The following is a 25347-nucleotide window of genomic DNA, read 5'->3' as shown; positions in this document are numbered from 1 at the left end:
CCTCCCACTCCCAACCCACCCAACCGCCACAGCATGATACTGTGGTCCACAGTATCAAAAGCCGCTGAGAGGTCCAAAAGAACAAGGACAGAGGAACAACCCCTGTCCCGGGCCCTCCAGAGATCATTTACCAACGTGACCAATGCCGTTTCCGTGCTGTACCCCGGCCTGAAGCCCGACTGGAGAGGGTCCAGATAGATGTGTAATAAGATTAATAGATTTTTGGTTTAATATGGTGGGGGGGAAGAGAATTTTTAGAAAATAGAATAAGATTATATGCAAATAGATAAGATGTATATTTAGAATATTAGATTTTGTTATAAAAAAGGGAAAAAGTAGAAGTTGAGATAAGGGAAACTCTAGTTACCTAAAGCTTAGAAACTATAACATACCAAATGTTAAGTTGAATATTGAAGGGAAATTAAAGCCTGGGGAAAAAGCTTCAACAGGACATTGATTTATATAAGATTGAATGTAAAGACAATTAAGATATGTATAAATTTAAAATTATTGATAAATGTAACAAAGATGGTTTTACTTAGTTGATAACAATAAGAATTATATTAATTCAATATGAGATAGTAGATATTAAGGGATAAAGAGAGGAAATATCTGATATTGTAACTTGAGATTTGTGCTAAAGGTTTATGCATGTTATGGAATCATTGATTACCCAGTCACCACGTTGTTTTTTAAATGTTTAATTGTAAAATTAGAAAATCAATAAAATATTATAAAAAGAAAGAAAGAACTGAAATCCATAATAACATGTCTTCAGCTGGTTACATCTGGTCAATTTATGCAGAGAAATCTAGCAGCTTAAGGGTACAAAACAGAGAAGTCTGAAGTTTCTTTCAATCCAAATCAACAATTGGTCACTTTGAGACATGGCTATGTAATTTCCTTAACAACAATATGGAAGTAGTTTGCCACTGCTTTTTAGACTTTTTTAGTCTGGCATTTCCTGGTGGACTCCAAAACAGGCCTACCAAGCTTAGTTTTTCAAAGTCAGCCAAGTTTGGTAGGTGGGTATAAGGTTAGCAGGATGCTTAAACCATTTAAAGGTTTTGTGCCTGAGATGGAATGGAACGACTATTTCAACACAGTTACAAATGTGAAAGGTATACAAAAATTCACCATTTCTCAACTTACAGAAGTAGCTTCAAATCTGACTTTCACATCATTTCTGATGACAGGACAGTTTTTCAAACCAATTACTATCAGGTCATTTTCATGATCAAGGAACAACTGAAACAAAATAGATATACATCTTATTCTCACTCACTAAATGTTTCTCACAAAATGTAAGACTGTAATTTATTAGTTCTTTTTCTCATGCACTGAAAATACCACGAAGGAGCTTGAAGGGAGGTGTAGCTCATTATCTGTTAATATTTCAATAAGTCTCTCCACTCGAGAGGACAAGATTATGTATGTGAGAGACTGAAAGTCATATGCATATTGCATTACCCATTTTGGCTCAAAAGGAAATTTTAAAGGTAAGAAGTCATGCCATAAAACTGCCATTTAGCTCTTGAAGAGATTATACAGTTCTATAAGTATATAGCCTCATGCAATATTAAAGAGCTCTCCACTAGTGCTTTAGGTAATAATTAACTCTATTTTGAATGCAGCTTTTTCTAAACTAGTTTGCTTCTCAAAAGTTACTTCTTTCAAGGCATGAACATTAAAAACACATTCTTCTCTGATCCTCAGATGGATTAATGCCACCTCTAGTTAATTTATCACTATTTGTGGGAACTTAACTGACATATAATAATCTATCAGCCTTTCTGGATGTTAGTCAAATAGCATGCTAGCTATTTTTGTAAAAAAACTGCAAAAGGATCTGTTATTCTCACAACACAGCCAATAGGAATAGCAAAAGCTGCCATATTGCAAGTCAGATTACTGGTGTGCCTAGCACTTTCTTTTTTATGCTGGTTCTCCAGGATCTCAAATAAGAAATTTCTCCTTCCCATTTATAGATTCTAGAACAGGGGTGTCAAACTGCCGGCCCACAGGCCAGATGCATCATGCCAAAACCGCGCCCACCCCATTGCCGGCAATGGAGAAAAAGTCGCAATACGTCGGGACACGTCACATGATGTTGCGAGTTTGACACTCCTGTTCTAGAGACAGAATTGAAATACCTGGCATGCATCTACTAAGCATGGCCCTTCTCACTACTTTATTCATCACTGCCTATTTGGAATTGTTCAATCAGTGAACTCAAAGCAAGGATGCCTCAGTTTTCATTGCAGTACACAGATCTGTGCTGCAATTGAACATGGAATGAATGGGAACTCTATCAACAAATCCTGGCCTTCATGACCACAGGATCCTTAAATTAACATGAAGCTCTGACCTTGCAGTTCATTAGTGTTGCACAAATGCACTGAAATGCTACATCCTTCTTCATTATTATCTGTATTCTGAAATCAGTTCCATTGCCCTTACCAACTCCTAGAGGGAAAAGAGGAGAAATGGAGACAAAGACATGCATTAGATAATTACTGGAATCAAACAATAGAATTCATATTTTAAAACAAAAATATCCCGTGATGTTGCAAAATGACCAGCTTTTTCATCTCCTAGTCCTTTCCAATCCAGTTTAATATGTTCCCAAGGTTGATCTGGACTGTTCTGACAATTTGACGATGTAAATACTAGGAATACAATAATATTTATAGGTTTGCTAGTCTGTAATTCATAGAGAACCATCAATCCATCATTCCTAGCTTGTTCTACTTTCAAGCTGGCCAATAGCTGCCTCCTTTTACTTGATCCACATCTAAGCAAGCATTCCTTTTTCACTCTTCACAAAAAGAAAAGACTAAATTGACATTGTGTTTTTCTATGTTTCATGTATGTCTATGCAATTATGTATCCATTGATTTTGTAAAAAATGCAGTTATAGTTTAAAGGAAAACTATGCAATAGGGAGGTAGATTAAAAATTGCAGGTACACTGAAAAATCTCAACAGCTTTCAGTTTCATGGCAGCAAACTTGCCTTCTGAAACTTGCAATGCTGCTAAACCAGCAATTCTGTATTTGTGTACTTTCCCCAAATGTGCAAGCACATTTCTACAATGGGAAACCTAAAATGCTGAGAGACAGGTTGAGTAAAGAATCTCCACCAAACACAAGGCAGCTGGTCAATTCACTTCCTGAAATGACATCAGTAGGCTAAAACAGCACCAACACAAGGATATGTTGCAGCTGCTACCCTGCTGAAATGGATGGCTGAACATATGTGGAAGTAGACTGGAGGCTTTGAACATCCTCTTTTAAGATGGTACTGGTCTGCTCTAGCGACTTGCTTGGAACTCAGAAGAGAAGCTACAGGGATCCCAGCTCATAAAAGTATCCTAAATAAATCTAGTGTCTTCATGTCCAGTTTGAATAAGGGATAGAAGACTGGGCATAACATAGCCAATGTCTTATCCTGCATAAAGAAGTACAGAAAAATTAGATTTAACAGCCAGAGAAAACAAACTAAAAATCTAATGCAAAATCATGTTTTACCTATTTCTACAAAAAAACGAGTGACTCTTAAATCAGATGTTCCTTCTGATTAAACTACTTAGACTTCCCTTTTGATTCATAAACATTCTAGCCATTTAATAGAGGTCGTTCAAAGAGATGTTAAACTCCACTCTTTCCTCCACCTTAGTTCTGTAACTTCTTTCCAAGTTCTTCCCCAAGCCTTTGTTTGTTTGTTTTTCAAATTCTATCCCCAACAGAGGGAGATGGGACAGTCTAATTCAACAGAACCAAGAGCCATGCTTTATTAGTGGATATGAACTGGCCAGCTAGGATGAGTCCGGCTGGCTGTAACTGTCAAGAATATTCAGCCTGCCCATTCACAGCCCTACTCTGATGGTACTGGGTGATGGAAGGAACCCAACTGTGATCTAAGTGCTGAGATTGCATAAACAACTGGAAAATCCCCTTCCTACAGCATTTTAGTGGCACTTACCTTGGATAGCATAGAGCTTTATGCATCTGATTCTGAAAAGCTTCTCTGGTGGGAGGATCAGGTTGTATTCCGATTTCAAGATTTCATAATATTCTACATATCTACTCTGCAAATAAAATTTAGGAGTGCCTTGAGACAAAAATAATTTTATATAGAAATCTATAACAAATATAAATAAATAAATATTCATATCTCTATAAAGCCAAAATCTTAAGGAAAGCAAATGTCCTATTAATCCAAAAAATGGAAAGTCCGTTTATAATGTTATGTGGGAAAGTCCTTGGGAGATGGGGCAAAGAGATATCGCCCAGGAAATGGTCAAGTAAGGAACAGCGGACCCTGCAGTTGGATAGTAGGTGGGGCAACAGGCTCAGAAAGGACCCTCCCTGAGTTTCTCAGGCTGTAAATGAGATAGTAGGAGAATTGTACTTTCAGACTTGCAAAACTGATGTCAGCCTTACCAAGTAGGCCAGACATGAAACAAGATCAGATAAGCTAAATCTACTTTATTGTGAAGCTACATTAATAGAAACTTGAAAGTCTGAAGGTACAGCCTGAAAAACTAAGGAGGATCCCTTCTGAGTCTCTTGCCCCACTGACTATTCAGCTGTGGGCTACGCTGTCTCTTATCTGACCATTCCCTAGGCCAGGGGTAGGCAACCTTGGCTCTTTTATGACTTCTGGACTTCAATACCCAGAATTCCTGAGCCAGCCATGCCGACTCAAGAATTCTGGGAGTTGAAGTCCACGAGTCATAAAAGAGCCAAGGTTGCCTACCCCTGCCCTAGGCAGCATCTCTTTGCCCCCTCTTCCAAGGTATTTCTCATATCATTCTCTGATGTTTGACTTCATAAGGGGGGGGGATTTAATATTTATGTCCCAAGCTTTGCTTAACCAAAAATGACCAAACCCAAGCTATCATGATTGGAGGAAAGGCAGTGAAGCAGAACTTTAAAAAATGCAAGGTAAAAACAGAAAATGACTATTTAAATTACACAGCTATTTTGTGCCAATCAATTGTATTAATTTTTTTTAATTCAACCTTACACATAGCTTCATAGTAAATTTTTTACCTGTGATGGCGTTTCAACACCCTGAAACTTAGTGCTGGTAGTTTCATCAGTTCTTCTTTTACCAAAGTACTCCAAACTTTCCTTTAAAAATGAGAATCGTGTTACTGTAACTACTGCAGTATCTTACAGTATTCGGTTTAAGAACAACCAGCTAGAGATCTTATATCAGAAAAGTGCACAACTTGGGATCAGCAGAGTGCCTCAGGGCTACACATTTGTAAGTGGCATGCCAGAGCTACACTTCAGAAAATAGATGTGCTCAAGAAAACCAAGTGGGCAGAGTGGGGCAAAACTTAATTTGGATTTAATTAAAGAAACAATTACTTTAACACATATTTAATTATTTTCCTTTTCAGTCATATTGTAAATTACAATTCATAAGCAATTTTTGGAAGAACTATGGGCAGTTAATACCATAGTTAATACCAACTTTAAATAGAGTTCCAGGAGACATCCAAATAAATTACAAGTTGGACAACTTAATATTTGCTGTAGGCAAGCAGGTAAAATAGTAATCTGAGAAAAAAAACAACTGGACACATATAGGAACAAGCCTCATTGAAGGAATTTCACACGGTGACAGAACAGCTTTTCTGGCTCTATTACATGAAGTCTTGGATATGGCAAATTCAAACTCCTTATCAAAGATGACATTGAACAAACAGAAACTGCATGCTAGGTGGTTTGGTCAAGCCATACTGAAAGTATCAATTTTTAATTCCATTTTACATTTGGAACCCACACAGAAGAAACTATGGGAGGTAGCACTTTTCAACATGCTCTGCATAAAGAGTCATTTCAAATACTTTAACTCATTCAGAAAGAAGAGGGAAACTATCAACATTACTTTGGTACCTGCGCAGTCTTAAACAGGCCGGTGTCAATAAGCCAGATGCAAATCATAGTTCCAGTCCTACCTGCATCAAAAAGGGGAAATCAGTGACTTAGAAATAATGTCATGTTTACTTGTCCCCAAGAATGAGGCTGTGAAAGCATCAGTATTAAGCAATCCCACCCCTGCACCTCCTAACCAATCTAAAACCTGAACTTTAAAAAAAATTCATCCTGCACATCTACCACCAGGTAATGCAAACAGTCTTCGCAGATAGCTACTATCAGTGAATGCTAAATCTATTGAGCCGTAGTGGCGCAGTGGTTAGAATGCAGTACTGCAGGCTACTTCTGCTGACTGCCAGCTGCCAGCAGTTCAGCAGTTCAAGTGTCAAACTGCCATCCTTCGAAGATTGGTAAAATGAGGACCCAGATTGTTGAGGGCAATATGTAAACTGCTTAGAGAGGGCTGTAAAGCACTGTGAAGCGGTATATAAGTCTAAGTGCTATTGCTATTGCTATTTCAGAATTTCCATGCATCCCAGATAATGACTGATAATCTAAGGCAGGGGTAGGCAACTTTGGCTCTTTTATGACTCATGAACTTCAGCTCCCAGAATTCCTGAGCCAGCCATGCTGAGGAGAAAGAGAGAGGTTTCCAAGCTGAGCCATGTTGGCTCAGGAATTCTGGGAATTGAAGTCCACGAGTCATAAAAGAGCCACGGTTGCCTACCCCTGATCTAAGGTTTTCAGAAGGGCTAAAAATAACATTCCCCTTGAGTATGTCTGAAAGATACTGGATTGCTAGTATCTGCACGGGGCTGCTTTTCAAGACCATGTGAGGCTACAGTCAGCACATCCCTTAACTAATACATTATCTGAAAACATTTTATCAGCCCTTCAGCATTAATACTGACAGATGCTAGCCTCTGAGTCCAATTCAGGGAATCATTTTACACACTCTCCTGCACCAGAACAATTGTCAAAAGAGGGATCTTTGGAACTTCCAAACCAGAAAGTTCACATACCTTTCCCACCTTTACAGTGTATTGCTATAACATTGTGGTTGTCCTGTTCCATCCATTGCCTCACATTGGCAGTGAATATGAGCGTCTCCCTTAAAGAAAAGGAAGAATGCCTTATTTAAGAGCTTATGTAAATATTGCTGTAGAAAAATTAAAATGTTCTCTCATTTATCAGAACAGTGGAATTTCTTATAACCACACACCATTTCCATTTAAGCATCTTTAGGTTACCTCTGGAGATAAGCCAGAACATAGTTCATAGGAGAGATTTTTAAGTACTTTCCACTAAAAAGACTTGCATTGCTGTTCACAAGTGGAAACAAACTGTTCACAATTGAAAACAAACAAGGATGAGATGCTATCAATATGCTGATGATACTTAATTGTATATGCCACTCCGGTCTGGCTGGAGATATTATACAAGTCTTGTCCAATGCTGGGAGACTCTTAGCATTTGGATGGAAGAAAACATGTTAAAGTTAAACCCAGCAAAATAGAGTTGCTTTTCTTTTGGACTCATAGCTCCTAATAGTAGGTCAAGCTGTAATAATGAGGCCCTTAGTTTCAGCTGGTACACCAGTTGCAGCCATGCCTTGACTGGGAATAGCTTCTTACAATGACTCCTGCCCCCATCACCACTTGCTGGGATAATTGCAAAGCACATTACATGGGGCTACATTTGAAAACCATTCCAAAAACCATAACTCGTACAGAATGTGGCAGTCTGTGCGTAGTCAGGTGCTTGACACAATGACCATGTTATACCATTTCTGCAAATCCTGCAGTAATGTCCTGGTGGCTTCTGGGTGGAAATCAAAGTGCTAGTTATAACCTACCCAGCCCTTTATGGCTTAGCCCTTAGTACAGTGGTGACGAACCTATGGCACGCGTGCCAGAGGCGGCACTCGGAGCCCTCTCTGTGGGCACACATGCCGTTGTCCCAGCCTTGCCTCCTCCCGCAACCCCCTCACCAGCAGCCCCCCTGGAGGAGAGTCATCCCCGAGCGTGGCCCACGCAGAGCAGTGTAGCCAAGGACATGGCAACCAGGCAGCGTAGACAAGACTCTGCCCTCCCGCCCCATCGCACACAGTTGATGCTGCAGGGCGCGGGCAGAGCGTATGGCCGCCATGGGGCTGCTGGGCTGCCTGGGCGATCTGCGGCGGGCCCTGGAGGCGGTGAGTGGCCCTGCAGGCAAGCGGGATGGGGCGGGGGCAGGTTTTGGGCACTTGGTCTCTAAAAGGTTCGCCATCATGCCTTAGTACTTTCAGGTTAGCCTCCTTCAAGTGGATTTGACCTGTCCAAGGCTTTTCTCTTGGGAGAAGCTGCTGGTATTGCTTTATTTCTAGGAAGTGATGGGACTGAAGTCCAGAGGCACTATTTCTCTCTGATGACTCCTGCCCTCTGGAATCTTCTCTCTCTGAGATGAGATTGAGTTCACTGATTATAACTTTCAGGAAACAAGTTAAAAGTAAGTTATTCCAGAGGGCGTTTGAGTATTAACTAATGTTGCAGGATTCAGTTATTCAGAGTTTTAATTAATCTATATTTTATTGTGGATATTTTATTTGTACTTTATTATTGTGAACTGCCAACAGTTGTGAGATAACAGTATATAAATTCAATAGACTATAGATTTTCATAGGTTATATATTTTCATAGACTATAGGTATCTGCAGACTTTAAACAACTGGATTTGGTTTATTCAGCCTTGATTTATTGTCAAATCTACACAGCACCATTGCAGAATCATACTTACGCCAAAGTGGGAACATTGTGGTCATCAATAAACATCCGCTCCACTCTATAATGGAAAATCTCTGGGTCATAGCCCTGCTCACCTGCAGGAAAAAATATTATACAAATATTATGTATATAAACAAAGTTCCATTAGGAAAATTCCAAAGCAATACTTTGGACAAATATCTAGATCTTAAATGGTACTTGGGCACTATTTACCCCACAATTCCCTTTGGGCATTGACCAGACTCCTTGCTCCACCTGATTTTTTTATATATATTAAAATGCACACCCACGGCTTTTAAAAAGGGAAACTGCGTATTTTCATCCTTTTCTGTTCTTTCCTGAATATCTGGGTCCCTTAAGAAAATAAAAATGTTAAGCAACTTTAATCAATATGTTTAGTTTCGAAGTGTGTCCATCTGCTCAGAAAAAGGACAATACTAAGCCAGGGCAATATAGCATATTCAATAAAAGGAATACTAATAGCATGGCAAGTAACATTCTGGAAAATCTTTACTTTGAAATTGGTTACATCCCTGCCAGCCATCAGGCAATCTTTATCAGTAATTGTTTTGCAACAGTATCACTTGTTCTCAAACTTTAAATGTACCTACTCCAAAAAGGCTGGCAACCTCTGATCTATACCAAATTTTATATGACTTTGATGTAAATTTGCCTTCCCTCTAATTAGTCAGTGGAAGTTCCAGTTTTAACAACAGATTGGAGAAGTTTTTAAAATTAGCAACAAAAACATCTATGATTCATCTGATTTATAGAATCAGATGTATCAAATTACAATATGTATTTCATCTCAGTATTCAAAGCCCAGCAGCGCATGGCCCTCTGAAGTGCCAATATCTATATGGTTTATTAAATACATACACAAAGATGCATCCCATTAAACTGTGTAGAAAAAAAGCAAAGCTATATTAATTCCAAATTTCTACTGGCGTTGACAGGGTAGCAAACAGCAATATGTTCAACCCTCCTTCTTGCAATTATACTGAATTTTGTTGCTGACAGAAACAGTTAACATCTATGGTTTTTAGATAACTGCTGAGCTACAGGTAGTCCTCAATGTACGACCACAATTGGGACCAGAATCTTTATCATTGAATGACACAGATGTTGTAACCCTAGAAAAGTTTGATTTAACACTTGCCACGAGGCTTGACATTAAGAAATGAACTGAAAAAATTAGTCTATAACTGAAGCAGTTTTTCCTTTCTAGATGTTTTGTACCTTCCAGATGTTTTGACATTACAATTCAAGAAGTTTCAGTCAGCAAGGTATTGAAGCCATCAGATGGAGACCACTAAGTTGGGAAAACATGAACTGAGGAAGACTAAATAACAGTCATTATGCTGAAGAGGTTAAAAAAAAGTGGGAATATGTATGTATCTTAAGGCTATCATAAAGACTAAGTTCTGTATCATTCAGAACTTTATTTTAAAAGGAAACAGTTACTGATTTAGTGTGGTATGGTTAAAATATGTGATACCCAGATTCATGTCCCCCCTCAGCTATGGACATTCACTGCATATCTAGAAGGAAAAAATAAGATGGTGGATGGTGGATGGCTTGGTTTGTGATTAGAACAGATGCAGTAGAAGTTTTCCTGACTGCTCCAGTCTTGGTGACTAAGAAACAAAGTAATACTTACTACAAAGATTGTAGACTTTGTAGTGGTCTTCATGTTTTGTGTCCAAGAACTTTGCAACTTCCTTATAAAAAATAATCATTTATTTTAATTGTCAAGGTGGCATGAATTATTAACGACTTTATTTATCTAACTGGTTTCAGATAGAAAGTATTTCAAGGAAGATTCAAATCTCAGACAGAGGGGTTTGATGCTGATATGGAGACATACAGCAACCTCCTGCAGTCTGACTTCTACTTTCATAATTTCCAACCAGTATGCTGGCTAAATTATAAATACTAGTATTGCTAAAGTCCATCAATAAACTAAAGCAGTACTCAGGGAAAGAGACAAACCACAGTACATATTCTTACAGATCAATCCATCCATTGATAAGCTGACTCTTGAATTTTTAATCAAAATGCTGTACCCTGAAAAATGTGCCACCCAGGGTAAGCCAACCCTAAAAAATTTTGTCTTTTAATTTTCACAATTTGCTTATCTTCAGGCGGCACATTATCCATGGTATTTTGATTAAAAATCCGAGGGTCAGTTTCTCTGCTTATATACAGGTAGTCCTCGACTTACGAACCATAATTGAGCCCAAACTTTCTTTTGCTAAGCAAGACAGTTGTTAAGTGAGATTTGCCCCATTTCATAACTTTTCTTGTTACAGTTGTTAAGTGAATCACTGCAGTTGTTAAGTTATTTACACAGTTGTTAAGTGCCTCTGGCTTCCTCATTTACCTTGCTTGTAAGAAGGTCACAAAAGGTGATTACATGATCCCGGGACACTGCAACCATCATAAATATGAGTCAATTGTCAAGCATCTGAATTTTGATCATGCGACCATGGAGATGCTGCAACAGTCGTGTGAAAAAAGGTCATAAGTCACTTTTTTCAGTGCCATTGTAACTTTGAACAATCACTAAATGAACTGTTGTAAGTCGAGGACGACCTGTATATGTATTTTTAAAAAGTACTACCAGAAGAGCCCGCCCAGGGAAAAGCTGAACTCAGTTTTGGGGGTATATTTTGGCACCTAAAATTCCCTGCTCATCCATGAGTATATATGGATATGTGCTTATCATACCATAATCCATAGTGTGGAGGACCTATAGTAAATATTCATACTGATTTTTTATTCAAAACGCAGAATGCATTTTTGCTTTATCTGCAAACTCACAAGGACTGTACTTTTAACTGCTAAATTTGATAGTTGCTGAAGGAGCCAGATAGTCAGAATTCTGAGGCCTGCAAAACTCACCAATTTAGAAGAGGAATTGAATACCATTGAATACCATTATTATATTAACAGAAAAACAGAGTTGGAAGGGACCTTGGAGGTCTTCTGGTCCAGAGGTCACCAACCTTTCCCAGTTGGCGGACCAGAGGGAAAGAGAAGGGGAAGCATTTTATGTGCGCATGTGCGCACAAATGGGGCCACGAGTATGCGTGTGCCACAACGGGGCGGCACTAGCGCCATGATACTCACTAGCCCTGCCCCATTCTTGCACGCCACGATGTCCCATTTTCACATCCCACGGCGCAGTGGCGTTTTTGCACCCCACGGCATGGCAGCATCCCGTTTTCACGCACCAAGGCACACCGGCATCCTGTTTTTGCGCCCTGCAGCCATGGCGCTAGCACAGCTATGGGGGGGAGGTGTGCGTGCACACATGCACACACTGGCCAGCCTGTCTCGCAGCCCAGTGGCCAGCAGGCCAGGGCCCGGTAGTTGGCTGCGGCCCACAGGTTGGGGACTCCTGTTCTAATCCAGCCCTCTGCTGAAGCAGGAAACCCTATACCATTTTAGACAACTGGCTATTCAATCGCATCTTAAAAGCCTCCACTGTTGGACCAACCACAATTTCTGGAGGCAAGTCGTTTGACTGATTGTCAGGAAATTTCTCATTAGTTCTAGGTTGGTTCTCTCCTTGATTAGTTTCTATCCATTGCCTCTTGTCCTGCCTTCAGGTGCTTTGGAAAATAGGTTGACCCACCCCTTCTTTGTGGCAGCCCCTTAGATATTAGAAAACTGCTATCATGTCCCCCCAGTCCTTCTTTTCATCAGACTAGACATACCCAATTCCTGCAATCATTCTTCATACCTTTAGCCTCCAGTCCCCTGGTTAGTACATTGACACTTTTATCAGCACAATTTGGGGTTGTGATATATAGTTGGGTATCATCGACATAGGGTTTCCTGCTTGAGCAGGGGGTTGAACTAGAAGACCTCGAAGGTCCCTTCCAATTCTGTTATCCTGTTATCCTGTTAATAATGGTATTAAATCCCTCTTCCAAATTAGTAAATTCTGTAGGCCTCAGAATGCATAATCAACTGCCAAGGATCCATTCACCATATGAGATGCTCATCCTTGAGTGCATTAACAGCTGAAAACCGTTTCATTGACAAATAATAATACCAGTAGCAACATAAAAAAAAAATAGCAATAGTGAACAGGTCTTGAGTAGTTATCATTTCTCATTGCTTATCATTGAAACCCATTTTTTCATACGTTAAGTAGCTGTTAAATTTATATATGGATTCATGCCTAAAGCTTTGAGGGGAAAAAAATCCTAAGGGCAGACTATATTTTACATTGCAATATAGCTTTAGCTTCCAAGAGGTCTTTTCTTCTACAATTAATATGGTATCCCTTACAATCATACTAAAATTAAACACCACCAATAATTGGGAGTAGAGGAAAACAAAAAGCAGGATTCACAGAATAACAGAAATTATTGCCATCATCTTTTAATCTTTAGATTACCCATATAGGATTCCTGTAGAAAGCTTGCTGCCCAGAAGATGGAAACGACATTGCTATAACACGAGCTAATGAACAGATACAAATAAGCAAAAAAGAAAGAAAACGTTAAGATCCGCGTTGTGAGACCAATGGGAGATTTTTCATAGGTTCACTACTTCTTTGAGTAGAGTCATGTGAAAAAGTAAGTATACCTCATTTTTTTTAATGTTTTCAACCTATTTCAACATACAAATATTTGATTTTTATTTCAACAATATTAATAAGAGATAAAATATTAAAAATATGCAGTGGTGGGATTCAAATATGTGAACAACTGGTTCTCTGTGGTGTGGATGCCGCTTCCAGAGGTCCATTCTAGGCCGGGGCAACAAAAAATTAGCCACCGGTTCTGCCGAAGTGGTGTGAACCGGCTGAATCCCACCACTGGAAATATGTGCCATTTACATTTAGTGATACATTGTGTAATTTAAACAAACATAAATGCAATTTTTTTGCAGAAAAACTAAGTAGACCCCCAACGTTTATCACTACTGTATCTCAAATACCTTAGGCTCAGGTGTGCCAGATCAGGTCTTATTAAAATGTTTTACTAAAACTTCAAACATTTAATTGATTTTGCTCTTTCTTGTTGAATACCTGCCTAGATCCAAAAAACTCTCAGAAGCCTTCAGAAAGGAGATTATAATGCCTGAGTTTGGGAAAGATTTCAAAAGGTTGTCAAACACCAGTGATTCCACTATCCAGAAGATCATGTACAAATGGACATCTACAAACCACAGAATTTCATCATAAGACCTACAGATAGTTCTCACCACTACTGATGTCAAAGTGCACGAGTCTACTATTGTAAAGAAGCTGCACAAATTACATCTATGTGGAACATATGCCAGGAGAAAATATTTGCTGTCCAGAAAGAACATCAGGGCAAGACTAAAGTTTGGTCATAAACATCTACACAAAGACCAGGGCTTCTAGAACAATGTGATATGGACAAACAAGCAAAGACAGAGTTATTTGGTCACAGTACCAGAAGACATGTTTGGCGAAAACCAAAGTCAGCATTTCACCAGAAGAACCTGATCCCAACTGAAAAACATGTTTCTATCAAAAAGGTAATACCAGGTATTAGAGCCAAAGGCATATTTATTTTTCCACAAAAGGAAATGACACATTTGCTCTTTTTTTGTTGTTCTTATTATTGAATTAATTATTGCAAAGTCAATTTTATAGAGTTTTTTTCTTCAATTAATCACCTCTATATTTATATACTGTTTGAATGAAGATAAAATGATATATCCACATATATTAAAAAAGAAAAAAAACTTTATATGGCGTGTATTATAAAAGTTTATAAAAGTTTTTTATAAAAAACTTTATATGGCGTGTATTTGTAGATTAAAAGCAAGAAAAACCATTTCATGATTTCAGAGATTATGACAAGGCTCTTCCTGTCAAATACAACCCTGGGGTTTGGAATTTGTACATTCTCTTAAGCAAAAACGTGACAGCTTGAGATCCTGTGGTCATAGTTGCAGATCTAACTCTGGTAAAACATTTTTTTAAAGGGAGAGAATTGGATTAATTAGTGACTTAATCAGTTCAGAAGTACAAAAGATGTTTAAAAAACTGAAGCAGGACAATTTTAAAGTTAACACCACCAAGCAAACACTAAATTTTATGCAGGAAAATAGTAACGGTGGAGTCCTTGGTGGTCTCTAAGCTTGCAGATGTTTCGTTATCAACTAAGTAACATCATCAGTGTGTGAGGTTTGCTCCACAGTAGCTTTGCCCCTTCCAGTGTTGGTAGGGGTATGTTTTTTTTCTTATTAGTTCCTTTTCTACTTGAAAACAATACTCTATTTAAGGAATTTAAATAATCAAGGAAGGAAGTTTGTCAATAACTTAACAAATACCCCCAGTTTAGCATATTAATAATGCAGAACAAATATAATGAAAAATGGACCGAAGATGCTGTGCAAATAATGGAGTGCTTTGCTCCAAACAGATTATATTAAAGTAGAATCAGCCTTTTTTTCTAAGTTTAATATGTAATTCAGATTCTTTTCCCCAATATATCAAACTTGCTTCTCCAATTTAAAAAGTTTTCTCCAGAGTCTCAGACCACTGCAGATATAGAAAGCTGATAATCTATCCTCCCCATAATGGACTGATGAACGAATAATAATCCCAGCATTTTTTTTAAATGATCATATTTTGCAAATGTGAAGGAATAAAATCTGGAATTACAGATAGTCTTCGACTTATGACCTCGGGACACTGCAACTGTCATAAATACATGCCAGTTGTCAAACGCCCGCATTTTGATCACTTGACCATGGGGATACTATAATGGTCATATGTGTGAAAAATCATCATAAGTCACTTTTTTCAGTGCCGTGGTAACTTCGAACTGCCACTAAATGAATAGTTGTAAGTTGAGGACTTACACTTACTGTATAAATTTGGTACTTTAAATAAAAAAACGTGTTGTATTACAATAAAGATATAAAAGACATCCAACAATTAAAAAGAAAAACATGATCACCAGTGAAGGATTAAACAATTTATACTAGTGTCATACCATCAGGTCTCTTAAAAGATGCTACAGCTATGAGAATTTGAATTTTTTAAGGAAATAATCTTAAATAAAGAAGTATTTTATTGGCACATATCACATAAATCCCAATATCAATCAGTAACTGTATATATTATGCAGTACAAATGGATTACAAATGGAGAAAGGCAAATATGTTACTAATCTAATTTATCCAATTTTAGATATATTAGATATTGCAACTTTCCACAATCTAATACTTTCCAAATACACTAACACAGATTCCAGAATTGCCAGTCAGCATGCCAATGGCTATGTTGCCTATGTTACTTTGGGTATTGTAATTCCACTTGAAGGGCATCAGACTGAGGAAAAATGAATTATAGTTTCTTTCAAGCTACAGCCGAAGAACCTGCTCAAGATCTAGTCACTCATGAATTACTATCAAGAAAAGGTAACACCACAGTCATTGGAAAAAGCTGCTAATGCAATTAATTCACACTGGTGTTCCCCCCCCCCATTCTTCTTCATTCCCTAGAACTAACATTCTGCCCTTCGTGAGGAACATCACTGACCCATGATATCAAAACTGTATGCGTAAACATTCTCTATTATATAAGACTTTATAACCAAGCATAATGACAGAATTAAAGATCTAATTTCCTTTTCACACAAAGAGAGGCATGACTGTGTAAATGAAAAGGTTGAAAGAGGTGGCAATGGCTCTTGGCCACATTAAGATTTTTTACATGACTCTCATTCTACAAATCTTCTGTTGCAAATGGTTAAACTTTAACTGCTCAGTATAATTGGCGAGGTCTACCTCAGCAAGCACTGATTCTTAACACAAAGAAGCAATAGTGAAGAGAAGCATAGGGATCACTACGTTTCCCTAAAAGCAGTCTTTAGATGGAAAATGGAACAAAGGGTTCTTCTTGTGTTCATCTTACACACATTCTTCCATTATCCTTGTATGCCTAGATCTCCATTTATGACAATCTCTCTACTAGTCAAGAAATACCAACCAGTGACATAAGTGAGATCCAAGTCAAAGCCACCTCTTGTGTAACGCCTTTTATTTTCTGAGACCTGTTAGTCAAAAGGGAAAAAAACAATAGTAAATAGTGATGTTAGGAAATAAGTAGTCAATCATGGAAGCATAGATTCCAGAAATTATCCCATTAAAAATGAAGAGACCTTCAAATCACTCATCTCCTGGTAACTGCCTAACACAATGGTGGAGAAATTATTTGCCACTGCATATTTCTTGAAACTTTTTCCAATATTTTTTCTGCCTAACTTTGAAGCACTCTGTCTTCAAAATCATAAGTTAGTTTAATTCAGCAGGTACTTTTTTAAAACAATACTGCAAAGGCTGGTTCAGTAAACAGTAATCTGTCTTAAACATAAGTATACATTCTATCCACAAAAACTCCTCTCCAATAAACATCTACAATGAATACGTTTTGTAAAATGTGCAGCTTTTTTTTTTCCCAAAAAATCAGGCTATTCTTTGGTCACATTTTAGGATCGAAATTTAGGTGCTGGAAGTCAGAGAAAGGTAATTTGCAAGAAAGCACTATCTTCTAGCCAAGTTTTTGTCCTAATCTACTGTAGATGGCTTTTTAAATATATCCTCAGACAAGTTACACACCCATGATGTTATCTTTAAAAAAAAATCAAGTGGTATAACTAAGCAAAATTCTACTCAAAATCAAAGAGATGTACTGTCACCCACTTGCAAATATATAATACTGCTGTTTCACTGTTAAAATGAAGTAGCACACACACACACAGACAGACAAACATACTACTTTGAGTTCAGGCTTTCAGTGCATAAAATTCACAAAGATGCTGATTTGAGAGCTTCACCTTACTATCATGGGTTCTTCAGAAAATCAAGAACAAGCATTTAAAGTGCAAAATTTGTAATCAATGTGAAACAGATGACCTATTATCTGAAACTCTGAATGAAAACCTGAATATTACATGGAATCACAAGATCTGAAAAGGTCTACCTTCCAACAAAAGACCTCAGTGTTTCCTGTCTGGTGCGCTTTAGAGAGACTGGAAATGCAGCCATCTATTCTAAGCTAACATGGGCCAGTCCTCAAGTCCTCAATTTAAGGAAAAAGTCAATTAAAAATTAATTATGGTATTCATGTTTATTAAAAGAAAGAACATTCAATCGGAGATTTCAAAATATATACACAAAAAACCTGGTTCAGTTTACCTGTTTGCAACAAGCCCACAAACCACCATATCAGCCTTCTTAGAAAGTGAATTCAGCAAATCTAGGCACCAGAGCTGACAACATTCTATTTCACTTACCAACCTCCGAGTCACTTTTTCAAGTCGTTCTGCCTCAGCAGCCAATCGAAAAATTCTTACCAGAATTATAACCCTCAACATTCGAAGAATGACAACTGTTCTGGGAAATAGAAAGAATGGGATTATATCAACTATTAGTGCAAACTTTGGCTATACCCAGATCACAATGTAGCCCCTTCTACAATGGTATTCAAGTTTGGGAATCTGTAAGTTTCAACCGCACCAAATTATTATACAACCTCATCTCCTGCCATATCTTCCCACAGGTAAAGAATTTCTATAGATATCAGAGTTATTGTGGCAGAAGAGGGAGTAAGAATGCCATTTAATATTTACTTTGTTTTAGGAACAAATGAAACCACTATTCTTATATATCAAAAAGATATCCCTCCTCAAACAAAAAAACCACAATAAGCTAGGTAAAAATCAATGCACGTAAGACCTGATAATTTATAATCTGCTCATCTCTCCCTTTTAAAGAATAAAAATTGAGGTCTTTAACAAATAGGAAAGAAATAAAACACAGCATTTCTGCATTTTGGAGTTAGACTGATCAGGTGCCTGTGGAAATTCTCAGTCATGCAGGTCACCGTTGTCTGAAAGGTGCTTTTTCAAAAGGCAGCTGGACAGTTTTCTTCCTGAGGAAGAAGAAGACATTTCACTTCTCATCCAAGAAGCTTCATCAGTTCTAGCAGGATGGTGGGGCAATGGAAGGATTAGTTCTGGCAGGATGGGGGGGGCGGGGGGTTGGAAGGATCATATTTCTTTGCAGTCATCTGGTTATTAGCACTCTCCCTGAGAGCTCTTGAAGCCTCTTGGGGGTCTATCTGTGCCCTCAGGGTCACATGTGCAAATGGGGGTGGAATCTTCTTGGAGCTGCTGCAAGGGCTATATTGTATGATAGGAGATAGGTAGTGTCTTATCCCTTCCTCTCTGTTGAGAGAGAGGGAAGAGAAGCAAAACGTCTTCCTCTTCCTCGGGGAAAAAACAGTCCAGTTGTCTTCTGAAAAAGCACCTTTGAGCTGAAGAAGTGCATATTTCTTACCTTGGAAGCAGAGTTATTCCAGCCAAGTCAGAGGAAATATATACAATATCAACCAACAATGTACCCACAACAATGATGCTATCTAGAATGTTTAATTTGGATTTGAAGTAGTTTTTGAATCTGAAATGCAAAACAGATAAGAATATTCAAACACTAAGTAACAATAGCTTAATGGTTTCCCTCTCCCAGTGTCAGAATGACAGTTGCCCATCAAATAGCTACTGCCAATAAGACCTCAGTGCTAAAGAGACAAGAGAGACGGAGGAAACACAAGATGTCTACCTTGGAGTTCTGAACAGAACCTATATTTTTCTTCCCTCCGACTGTAAATGAACTCTGTAGAAAATAGTATAGTTCTATAGAGGGTGACGATAGAGTCCATGTAGGTTTTATGACAAAAGAAGCATAGGTATCAGCAATAAACATATTAGAGATATATAGTAGAAAGACAGGAAGATACAGAATATAGTGTAGATAAAAAGCTCATGGAAAATAGTTAAAAGATAGTTTAGTAATATGATACAAATTTGTGAAATGGTTAAAGGCCCTTATAATTTACAATTCTTTTTTTTTTTTTAAACATTCCTCGTTTTGTAAACTAAACTAAAAGTCTCCCCAAGCTGTTGAAGGGAGATTCAAAAACCAAAAGGAACTGTCCAGGTTTCTAAATGCTTTGAGTCTTTATCAAATCTGAGACAATCTGATTATTCGTGGTTCAAAAATATCCTGCCATAGCTCTCCATATTGCAACAGTCTGCTGTAAAACTCACATTGTATATATTATCATCTCAGAATCTGTATGTAATCCATTCTTTTATTATTACCAGCACCTCTGAGGGAAGCAAAATGTTTTTTAAAAATACAAAAAAAGTCATTTTAAAAAGCTAGACATGCAATCCATTTAAAAGAAATAGCTTAGCACTGATCATGTTCAGTGATCATAAAATACAGACTGTTGGGGCAAAAACTGGAAGGAAAAGTGGAATTAAGTTTGCTTCTAGATTATTCCTCTGAGATGCAACGGTGCTGCCTAATTCATGATATTTTACAGTCAAGATGATATAAAATTCCATTTAGAAGCCTCCTGCCTTTTCCCGATCAAGTTCTTCATCTTTTCTTTCTACCAGAAACATATAAATTTTAAAAAAGAGAGAAACAAAAGCTCAGAAAATATCTTGGTTTGGTTGCAATGTACCTGAAAGCACTTCAGTGTCTTAAAAAATTAATAGAGTCTCTAGAAATATGAACAGGAGTATTCCAAACTATTTTTACAGATCCCCAAAAACTTTAAACCTTTAAAAAGAAAACCTTTAAAACATTTTATTTCCAGTACAATTCTACTATAGGAATACATAGATCTCCCTTCAATCCCTAGGGCTAGTTCTAAATTCCCATATTTCATTCCATCAAGATGCCGGTATAAATCAGCAGATTTCTATGTGCACATATGCTCTTACCCTTCAATAAACACTCGCAGGATTACATCTATGAAGAAAAATAATGATATACTCAAAGAGAGGTTTCCAATCATGTATTCAACAGAATTGCGTGCTTCATCAATCACCAGAGAAAGAATCACAAGTGAAACATCCACAAAAATAAGCACCACACCAAAAAATCTGCAAGTGCAAGGGAGATGAGAAATGTAGGTATATTTCAAAACAAAAAGAATGCAAGTCATACTTCTGTACTTTTTGTTTTTCTATTACTTAAGATGTTAAGATCCAATTGGTTTTGGACTACATCTTCTGTAATCTCTAGTTACCATTAACTATAGTTTTTGATAATGAGAGCTGTAGAGAAATAAATTCTGGGGATGCTTATTTTGGAAAGAAAATGGTCTTATCAAACCCTACCAATTCAGTAGTGGAATGACAAGGTGCTGGAGAGCCACAAGTGTGATGTGCAACCTGCCCACTAAAACTAAATCAGTTGAACTAAAATAGTTGAAAAGACATGAAAAAACAGTCAATTATTTTATTAACGCAGATAGTGTCCCCAAATTTATTTTAAAAATATTTGATCAAGAAATTCGTAGTATAGTCATATGCTGGAGACATGTGCATTATAGACTGGGTTCTTACATTGTGCTACACCATAATACTGTTTGATATTATGTGTCATGTGTAGTCAGACTCCATGGATTGTAAATTATAAATTATGGCTTAATAGTTGAATGAATCCAGCAAACTGTCTTACTGAACAAACCATGGTTTATAAAAATGTTTAAACTGACCAATATTTTCTGATACAGTAAATCTGTAGAATTGAAAGGGAAAAATTCCCTGTATAATTCTTTCCCTCTACTTAATTACATTTCATGTAAACTTAATACTTACCTGAATCCAAAAGACATCACACATGGAGATATCTTCTTTTTCATCTTGCTGAATAGTTGGTGGAAAAAGGGAGCAAAAGAAAAACTGTTAAAATGTTGACTAAGATTTCAAGGAACAAATCAAGCCTATCAAAATAGAGTTGTATCTGTACTCCCTGATCAGGTATAAATATTGTAGTGATATCAATAACACAGAAACTTTTATTATACTTATAAGACAGTCTAGAATTATACCTTCAGTAACAACTCACATTTTTAGGCCTGCTAGGTACTAGTTAAATCTTCCTAGCAATCCTTTTTGTTTTCCTTATAACTCCTCAAAGCAGCAATTGTTTCTATTTTTCTCAAGGATTTTTGAATCCAAGCTTTAAAAGATAACTATAAATTTTAGTGATTAATAAAATCCTATCAAAAAGAAGAACAAACAGAATTCTATCAAGAAAGAGAGCCAGTTTGGTTTAGTAGTCAAGGCACCAGGAGACTGAAAATTCTAATCCTGCCTTAGCCACGAAAGCCAACTGGGTTATTCTGCCCCAGTCTCTCTCAGCCCAGCTCACCTCGCAGGATTACTGTTGTGGGGAAAATAGGGGGAAGGAGTATTGTGTATGTTCACCACCTTGAGTTGTTTTTAAAGTAATAAATATGGGATAAAAAATTAATAAAATAAAGAAAACCAATTGTGTGCACACCCTGGATTTAGCTGCATAGATCAACTATGCCTGCAAAACAGAAGACTGCTTTTCTTATCCAAAAATACATTACTGTTCTTTGCATACCCTTGTATTAACAAGCAACTTGTTATATTCAGATTATATCTTTAAGAATTTTTTTGCTTTTTTCTATGTTTCTAATGTTTGTTAATTGTGTGATTCATTTTTCAATGTTATTTTACTATTTGTAATTATTTACTATAGATTCTCATAACTACATTGCCAATTTAGGAAGTGCTTTTTATTTTCCAGAACCAGGGCTTTTTTTCTTATAGAACGCCCAGAACAGAGTTCCGGCACCTTTTTTGGATGGAACCTTGTAGGGTAGGCAAGGCGGGTTGTATGACGTGTGTGAGTTCCGGCACCTTTTTTTTTTAAAGAAAAAAAGCACTGTCCAGAACAACCACTTGACAAGAACTAACAGAATGTCACATTTTAAAAACTAAATGCACACTTTAAATTTAAATGAAATGATAAACCAAAAAGGACCAGGAACAAATATGGTATATTTTCAAACACTAGTCTTACTCAATCAATAAAACCAACATTCTATGCTCGATGAAATTTTTAATCTCTTCTGATTTGTACTGGAACTTCCACCCTCACCCCCGCCACATTTTCCCTTTATACATACTTTTACAACCTTATGTGACTTTATTGCCATTTTGGTATCTATGGACAAGGAATTTACTTTATATAATATGGGGTTGCCCATACATTTCAGAAATAAATGCATAAATAATTCTGTGAAGTTTTGTGGAGTCCACTATTAGGTTGATTAATTGATTGCTTGATTAGAAGTTTTTACCATTTCATTTTGAAGTGACCGTGGGTGGCTTATAGCATTAAAAGCATTAAAATTCATAAAAGATAAGTATTTCTAAAAAATAAAAATGGAAATTAGAATGGTAAAATTATAGTTAAAAGATGGGAAGAGAGAGAGCAGGACGTGTAGGAGGGAGAGTTCTTAATTCATCAATCACCTCCAGTGTGATGCTCTGCCATTGGGACCCCAAGCCATCTGGCAGAGCCAGGTCTTCAGGCCCTTATAGAAGGTCAGAAGCTGATCTCATGTCAGAGGCCAAGCTGTTCCAAAGGGCAGGAGCCAGGGTAGAGAAGGCCTCCTTCCTTGACTGTGTGGCCCGCAGCATGCTCTTTCTGCCAGCATGGGTGGGGTGGGCCGGTCCCAAAGGGATGGGACAGTTTTTCAAGTAACCTGGACCCATGCCATGCAGGTCTTTAAATGGAATTACCAACACCTTGAACTGCACTTGGAAGCAAACTGGCAGCCAGTGCAGTTCACAGAGCAGTGGTTAACATGGCCTATCCTAAGGGCCTCAAGAACTGTCCACACTGCTGCACTCTGCACCAGTTGAAGTTTACAAATGCTCTTCAAGGATAGCCCCATGTAGAACACATTGCTGCAGTGCAAATGCTTGCTAAATGTAAGCATTAAAAAAATCCTGACTTTCTTTTCTCCACTAAGTTAGCTCAATAACAGAGAAATGTTATTTATAATATAATATTGTGTATTATTTAAATTTATCAGCTTACCTCGTCCATGAGTCTGAATCAGAATCTTCTTCCTCAACACCATCATCAAGAGTATCTACAGATTCCTTGGTTAGCTCAGTTCTGCCATAGAATTAATCAGTCAAGCTACTATTATAACATTTCTTCTTCAATGGTAACATAATCAACTCCATTTATCCCAAAGATAAATGACTTGTGTTATTTAAATTTTCAAACTGTTCAGGAAATTCAACTTACTTAGTACGTGTGCTTGCATCCTCTTCAGTAATCTCCTTGGTCACTTGATTTCTGCTACAGAATTAATCAATCAAGCTGCTATAGTTAATATTTCTTCTTCAAAGGCAACATACAACATCATCTCGCCCATTCTAATCACTGCCCTCCAGATGTCACATTCTAGGATTGTAGACTAAATTGGGAAGTGGAAAAATATCCCAGAAGGCAGAGGCAAACAATTTTCATATTAGTGTACCATATGGATGTGTCCGTGTAATCACCAGGAATTGGGTTTGACTCAAAAATGATTTTACCCTTATTACATCTGGAAGATGCTAAATTGTAAGATGCTGTTTTAACACTGAATGAAAAGGCACAATAGTTCACTTTCTAAACATGTACTTTCTCTTTCTTCAAAAACTGCAGGAATCAAAATTAGTCAAGGATGGAAAGGAACAACCAAGGGCATATCTTGAAAAAGTGTTTTATGAATGTATCTTCTTCATATATCTAATCACCAGGAGTATTGATTTTTCTGTTTACGCCAATGAAAGTCATCCACTTGTGGATAAAACTGAGATAGTTTCAAATGGGAAAATGTGCAGACTAATAATGTCATGGGATATATTACACCACACTTGTTCGTACAAGTTTTTCCCACATTCAAAGTACAAAATGCCCTGCACATCACAATACGTGATTCAAATTGACATTCAAATGAAATGTCTCATCTACTGTAAAATATGGAAGTTTGCCTGTTAATATTACCGCCCAGTTCAAACCATTGAAATAATGAGGGGAAATATACATGATTTGAATAATAAAGCATTAATTCGCATAACTGAGTTTTTTTATTTATGTTCACACATGATAGGATATATTGTCATTTTATTTGATTATGACAGCATGATATACAAATGTAGCCAATTAAATTAATTCATACTTTCAAAAAAATATAACTTGGATTCAAATTGTATTCTCATATGTTTGGGTAGATATGTTATTACAAATCTAGTATTAACTTGAGGCACTAGCAACCGAATCTGAAGTTCTTTGTATTCAGAGTATGGATGCTGCCATGGAACTATGATTACATTTATATTCCAACCAGAATAACTCACCGAACGGAGCCTTCTAATTCAATTTTTACAGTTGACATTATATTTTATTTCTTATGTAGTGGAACACGGCAGAGATACTGCCTATGAAAAGACAAAACACAGGAAATGTTGAGAGTAACAAAAGTGGTATTTTATACCATGCTATCCTATCAAGCACAGCTCCTTTCTATTAATGCATACATACAGGCTATTTAAGTTAATCCACCAAAATCAACTGTACATTGTCTATAAATTGGTTGGCATATCAAAGCCACATGGAGATCTGAAAGGCTTCATTACAGTGGTTTCAGATTAAAAGCTCTCAGTTTACTAAAGAAAATAAATTACAGGTAGTCCTCAGTTTACAACTATAATGGAGCCTGCCCATCATGGTCATAAATTGTGATGGTCATAAATCAGGTCACCCACTTGACCAACCTGATTTTATTACTTT

General features: G+C 37.3%; 1 protein-coding gene across 1 annotated transcript in view; it reads right to left on the bottom strand.

Annotated features, from left to right (window-relative positions):
* Positions 1-24952, bottom strand: part of LOC107289875 (phosphatidylinositol 3,4,5-trisphosphate 3-phosphatase TPTE2) — a 28853-nt gene extending 3901 nt beyond the window's left edge. Inside the window, exons 1-16 of the mRNA XM_015818699.2 lie at positions 24915-24952; positions 23599-23679; positions 21336-21383; positions 20454-20615; positions 18997-19116; positions 17952-18051; positions 16646-16709; positions 13067-13131; positions 10316-10376; positions 8669-8750; positions 6916-7004; positions 5912-5973; positions 5057-5137; positions 3984-4089; positions 2369-2466; positions 1153-1248 (exon numbers count right to left, since the gene is read on the bottom strand). Coding sequence (XP_015674185.2) covers positions 1153-1248; positions 2369-2466; positions 3984-4089; positions 5057-5137; positions 5912-5973; positions 6916-7004; positions 8669-8750; positions 10316-10376; positions 13067-13131; positions 16646-16709; positions 17952-18051; positions 18997-19116; positions 20454-20615; positions 21336-21383; positions 23599-23679; positions 24915-24952 — 1353 coding nt within the window. The remainder of the gene's footprint in view (positions 1-1152; positions 1249-2368; positions 2467-3983; positions 4090-5056; positions 5138-5911; positions 5974-6915; positions 7005-8668; positions 8751-10315; positions 10377-13066; positions 13132-16645; positions 16710-17951; positions 18052-18996; positions 19117-20453; positions 20616-21335; positions 21384-23598; positions 23680-24914) is intronic.
* Positions 24953-25347: the final 395 nt, after the last annotated feature.

The sequence above is a fragment of the Protobothrops mucrosquamatus genome, unplaced genomic scaffold, assembly GCF_001527695.2.
Source record: "Protobothrops mucrosquamatus isolate PMUCROS unplaced genomic scaffold, P.Mucros_1.0 scaffold778, whole genome shotgun sequence".
NCBI classification, from domain to species: Eukaryota; Metazoa; Chordata; class Lepidosauria; order Squamata; family Viperidae; genus Protobothrops; species Protobothrops mucrosquamatus.
Note: the sequence above shows the minus strand (reverse complement) of the source record. Positions and strands in the feature narration are given on the sequence as shown.